A 6036-nucleotide genomic window follows, 5' to 3' on the forward strand; every position below is an offset into this window, starting at 1 on the left:
AAAAAAAAAAAAGGCACTCTTCCACCCGCTGCTTTGTTTTTGGTGTGTGCGTGTGTGTGTGTGTGTGTGTGTGTGTGTGTGTGTGTGTGTGTGTGTGTGTGTGTGTGTGTGTGTGTGTGTGCGTGTGTGTGTGTGTGTGTGCGTGTGTGTGTGTGTGTGTGTGTGTGTGTGTGTGTGTGTGTGATGAGGGTATTACCAGGAAGTGAGGGACTCTGAGTGGAATTTTGACACGGCCAAGAAAAAAGAAATTAAAAAACCCTTTTTGCGAATTATTCCACAAACATAATGAGGCGCCCGCTCTGGATCACAGCTGGATCGAGACGCCGATAACACCGGAGGGACCGGTCGGTCTTAGAAAGAGGGAGGAAGAGATTACGTCTGGGCTCGGGCAGAAGCTCGATGGAGACCCAGATGGAGAGACTTTGGCGCGGCGCCCGAAAAACTCTTTCTAAGTTTATATCTCTGGATGAATCGAGGCTAAAAGTCTCGGTGGACGGCAGCCGCGACACGAGAAGAGACGGGACTGAAGACTTCAGTGCATTTAGAGGAGATGATGCAACCGGGTTTCCCGCCTGCTCTCTGCATCAATACGAATTTTAAATCTCATGTAAACAAGACGACTGAAGTGTGAAATAGGAGCGAAGTTGCCGCGGCAACCCCCGATTTCTGGCGTTCGATTTTCGTAGCCGTGAAACCCCCGAAGCCCGTGAGAGTCCAATTTAAAGCTGGACTTCTCTTCACGGCTTACGTTCAGTGTCCAAAACAGGAAGTGGCGCGTCTTTTCATCGATTTGACTCGATTATCTGGAACTAGAATTTTTCTTCTCAGCCATAAATAAGTTTTTTTTTGGTTGCCCCGCGGTAACTTTGTCCTCACTTCACCCGGATGTCAGAGAGCCCCGGCGTCCGGTCATGAAGCGTGAAGTCACCATTTCACACTCGGCTGCACGTCGACTCTCTCGTCTCTCCATTTCCTGTCGTCTCTAAACTGTCAGCCGTCAAAAAGGCCCCCGAAAAAAAGTTCTTCTGAAAGTCGGGAGTCGAGTGTTTTTAGTCCAACAGCGCTGCGGGACACTGCGGCTTCTGGTCCGGCACCCGCGGTCGAATAAATAGATCAATAAAACATGAAGACGGACGCGTTTTTTTTTATATTGACATATCTTTCTTGCGTACGTGTGAACGTCGTCGTTAATTAAGAGACAGACGCGAAACATACATTCGTTTTAATTGAGTACGAAGACAATTAACGAACCCGGCTGCGGATCGATTGATCGATTTAAGAAGCAACGCGCGACCTCACCGAACGCACGCCGCGTTCAATCCGACGGGCTGAAACATAAAAGCCGGAGGGGAAGACTCGTCTGTGTTTGAGGAGGAAGACGCAGGCAGACGTGAACGAAAGCAAAGTGAGGCAGATTAAAAAAAACACGCTTTGCCCGTTTGAACTTTGAATCGATGGCGTTTTACAATCTGCGAGCGAGACAGGTTCAGATAGCGAGACAGAAGAGGACTCCACAAAAGGACTTTTCAAAGTGGATGATATTGACCTGAAGCTACTTTCTTAATGGAAAAAAGAAAAAAGAAAAGAAAACACGGCGCACAAATTAGCACACGTGAGGAGTGTTTACCTCCGTCGTCCTTGACCGCAGCTCGGCGCCTTAAACGTTAAGTCATTCAAATCAATAATAAAAATGAACTCCGTCTTACCTCTTCACTTATATAAGGAAGGAGGGGGGGGGGTGGAGGTTTTTATGTGTGTGTGTGTGTGTGTACACAGATATAAAGAGATGAAAGAAAGATGTCAGGCTCATCTTCTCCCCCCTCCTCCTCCTCCTCCTCCTCCTCCTCGGTTAGCCTGTGAGATGGCGAGAGGGCGGCGAGCCTCCGTGTCTTCTGCCACGGCTTCAGTGTGGGAGTCTGAAAAAGCCAGAAGAGTTGAAATCGCACCCCGGACGCGATGACTTCTTCTCCGAGTGAAGTGTGGATGTTTTTTGAGTAACCTTTATTCCCCCTCCCTCCTCCTCCTCCTCCTCCTCCTCCTCTTCTCCTTTCTGTCTCTCTTGTCTTTGTTCCCATCGTCTCTAGTGTCCACGCGCGGGGCGAGAACCTACGCGACGACTCCAGACGAGATGCCTTCCTACATATGCAAGCTCCCGTTCCCATGGAGACGCCGTCGCCGTGGAGCGTCCGCGTGGATGCGCGGTCCCGCCCGTGCCCCCTGCCCGAGCACGGCGACCCCGGTCCCGCCACCCGCAGCCTGAGGAGACCCGGACGCCGCCGCAGCCGGTCCCCGCCCCCTCCGTTTCGCTCCTGCTCCATCCCCATCATCCCGTCCGTCCACTGTCACCATGACAACGAGGTGTCCTGTATGCAAACCAGCGTCACCCCGGCGACCGCATCGATGTCAGTCACCTGCGGAGCCGCGCCCCGCAAGGAGGAGAGGAGAGAGAAGGCGGCGTTCTCCTCCTCCTCCTGCTCGTCCGCCGTCGGACATCAGCGGGACGAGGTGGCGCTGCTGCTGGAGGAGGCGCAGGAGCAGCTCAGGGCGCTGGTGCTGGCCAACAGGAAGCAGGAAGAGGGCGTGGTCGGCGGCGGCGGCGGACCCACGCTGGCGCCGGTGGAGGCCAGAGAAACTGTCTGCTTCCTGAACCTTAACGGAGGAAGCGCCGTGGCGCTGAGCTGCACCGGACCCACGCAGACCCTGCTCGTCAGCCCCAGCCTATCACACAGAGACACGGGCCCGGCCGGCCAATGAGAGGACAGCGTTTTAGGACATCCCCCCCCCCCCTTTTTATTTTTTTTTTTTTTTTGTCGGTTTGACAGTGTCTGACTGTTGCTCTGCATCAGCGGGATGGAAATGGAAATGCCGAATTTGAAAAAAAAAAAATGTAATATCTTCTTGGAAAAATCAGAAAATGTGCTGATGATATGCATTCTGTACGGATACAAAGACTCCCCGAGCGGCCGCCTTCTCACCGACTGACAGTACGGGAAAAAGAGGAAAAAAAAAATATTTACATGCATTTATTTACAAAAACAAGAGAAACACTTCTAACTTAGACAAAAAGAAACCAAATAGTCTGTCAAATCCATGGTGTTTTTAATTGTAAAAAGAATATATAAATATATATATAAATATATATGGATATAAATATATGGAATTCAAAAAGTGACCAAGTAAAAAGTTGAAGAACACAGGAATGATGTAACTATTTTTCTTTGAGGTGTTTTTTTTTTTTTTTTTTTTTTTTTTTTTTTTGTATTAACTCTTGTCACATGTTTTTGGGGGTTTCTGGCTCAACGGTACCGGAAGAACTTCGTTAGGACGTCCCGGTGAGTCCGAAGGAGAAAAAAAAAAAAAAAAAAAAAAACGGACGACGAGGAAGGAGCCTCCGCACCAACGTCACACACAACACCCCCCCCCCCCCCCCCCCCACTGAAAACTGTTACCCTGCCAAGAATTACATATTCAGCCCTCATCAACGACACGTGGAGGATTTATGACACAAACAAACTCCCCAGCTGTGTGTGTGTGTGTGTGTGTGTGTGTGTGTGTGTGTGTGTGTGTGTGTGTGTGAGTCTCCATTGCTGGGAAACAGCGAGGGAAGAAGGAACTACAAGAACTAACTTGTTCTGGTCGGGTTCGGGGGGGGAGGAGGGGGGGAGCCGATTGACTCCACTTTGAAATTATTATTTTGTATTTTGTTTTGTTACAAATTATATTTTCACACACACACACACACACACACACACACACACACACACTTGTGCATTATTATGATTTGGTTGGTTGGACGAAGTGAAGGACATCGAGGGCTACCACAGGAGCTAATCGGACATTTTTTAAGTTGACTTTGTTTAGTTTTTTTTGTTTATTAAGGAACAATGCTGCTTTCTGGGGGCTGACGGGAGGGACAACCACATGGTTTTTGGTATTGAAACAAGAAATAAATGTCTCTATGTTGTATCCTATGAATTGGACGCTTTTGAATCTCTGTATGAAGTTTCAGCCAAAATGTTTCTGGTGTCAACAAGTAAAAAAAAAAAAAAAAAAAAAAAAAAAAAAAAAAATGGTTGCAATTCTGGTAAAGATTTTTCAAAATATGAGTTGTTTTCTTTGATTGTTTGTAAGATGGTTTGACAGAAAGTACTCGACACACCTGCTGGAGGAAACCTGGGAACATCCGCTTGGAGAAAAGAAATCTGGTTCAATTCACAGATTCCACTTTTCCATTAACACAGATGTCAATCTTTCGAAAACATCCCACTGACTTCCTGTTGACGCAGCTCTTACTTTTATTTTCCGAAACAGGCAGAAAAAAAAAATAGCAGCAACATGTGAAGAAGTTGTTGAAGTCTTCCCTTCCTTCCTTCCTTCCTTCCTTTCCTTTCCTTCTTTCTTTCTTCCGTCCGTCCGGTTTTCCTTCCTTCCTCCCTCTCTCCCTCCTTTCCTCCCTTCCTTCCTCCCTTCCTTCCTTTCAAGGCCATTAAACCCTGAAAAGCTGCTTTTTCTCAAACTGTTGAAACCTGACCCGTTGTGGTCCCATGATACCGGCGTCCATCCTCACCTGTACAAACACAGCTGAGTTCGAGGAGGTCGACGTGTGTGTCTGTCCACACGCACACACGTATTCTTGTTTTTTAAGAATCGTATTCAGTGTGTGAGCAGATAAAAGTGTGTGAGTTCATCAGCTGCCGGTTTCTACAACACTTACTAAACGTTGTAAAAGACAATCACCTTTGGAGCCTCACCGAGCTACAGTATGCAGATAAGTCACGGCCTGACGACAAACAGGCATTTCCATTTTAATTGACACTTCTGTAGGAGTTATCGCTGCACCTCGAGAAAAAAAAAACGTAATTACTTTTGGCACGCGGGCACTTAAGCACAATGTACATCTGAGCGCTGCTAATTATACAACAGAGGAGATGGAGAATCTGATTTAATGCAGGTGTCTCTGCTTTCCACTCTCGACATCTTAAAATGTTTTTTACATGTGACGGTAATTGTACAGCGCTCACTGAATAACTTCCATCCTGCCGGTTTAACGTGGTGAGAAGCAGCGGAGGAGGAGAAACCAGAATGTTTGATTCAGGAAAAAAAAAAACTGATTGGCTTCACTTTTTAGGAGTCACCGGTTTATTTCAGGTGTTTTTTTTTTTTAAAGAGCACACGCTTTAATATAACTATTTGTTTGTTATTTATTCACGTGTGATCAGCAGCCGACAACATTACAAGAGGGCTTTGTTTACCGCAATGCCGCTACGTGATAGACGGCAAAACAATTGTCTTTTAATTTCAACTGTATTGTTTCAGCTGTGCTTTTTCTGTCTGCTTTTCTCTATTAACTCTAAATTCAACTAAATCGCTGTCGTCTTGCAACAAGAAAAAAGACACTACGACACCTGGTGGGTACGTGAGGATAAATTCTGCACACAAAAAAATAAGAAAACGGACAGCAGCAGTGTCTCCAGATCTGTTCATGCACATGTAAAGCATATCCGTGTGTGTGTGTGTGTGTGTGTGTGTGTGTGTGTGTGTGTGTGTGTGTGTGTGTGTGTGTGTGTGTGTGCAGGTATGTAGTTTTCTATCGCGGGTTCCAAACCTCTGACTGCCTGCACTCTCACTTCTACCTCTTCTCTCGCCTCCAAAAAAAAAAACCGAAGCGCAGATTTATGTCCTGCGCTGCAGTTTGGCAGCTTCGGCTGCAGCCGGTTCGACGGCAAAGAAGTGAGGTAGTTAAAACCATCAGTAGAGTGTGTGTGTCTCTCTCTCTCTCTCTGTGTGTGTGTGTGTGTGCGTGTGTGTGTGTGTGAGAGCAGTGTGTGTGTGAGACTGATGGCAGGGAATAGAGGTTAGACCATCAGGCCAGAGAGATAAGAGCTGCTTGATCCTCCAAAAGCACTGGACTGCCAGACCAGGCGAGCTCATCAGACCTCATCTGAACTGCACGCCAGTTCGGTGTCAGCGAGCCCAGATACTTTGAGCGCGCGTGTGTGTGTGTGTGTGTGTGTGTGTGTGTGTGTGTGTGTGTGT

General features: G+C 47.3%; 1 protein-coding gene across 1 annotated transcript in view; it reads left to right on the top strand.

Moving 5' to 3' along the window:
• LOC138195083 (pro-neuregulin-3, membrane-bound isoform) overlaps positions 1-5156 on the top strand; it is a 311951-nt gene extending 306795 nt beyond the window's left edge. Inside the window, 1 exon segment of the mRNA XM_069144146.1 lies at positions 2085-5156. Coding sequence (XP_069000247.1) covers positions 2085-2754 — 670 coding nt within the window. The 3' untranslated portion in view covers positions 2755-5156.
• The last annotated feature ends 880 nt before the right edge of the window (positions 5157-6036 follow it).

The sequence above is a fragment of the Embiotoca jacksoni genome, unplaced genomic scaffold, assembly GCF_022577435.1.
Source record: "Embiotoca jacksoni isolate LCO1_2020_lvr unplaced genomic scaffold, fEmbJac1.0.p SCAF_12, whole genome shotgun sequence".
NCBI classification, from domain to species: domain Eukaryota; kingdom Metazoa; phylum Chordata; class Actinopteri; family Embiotocidae; genus Embiotoca; species Embiotoca jacksoni.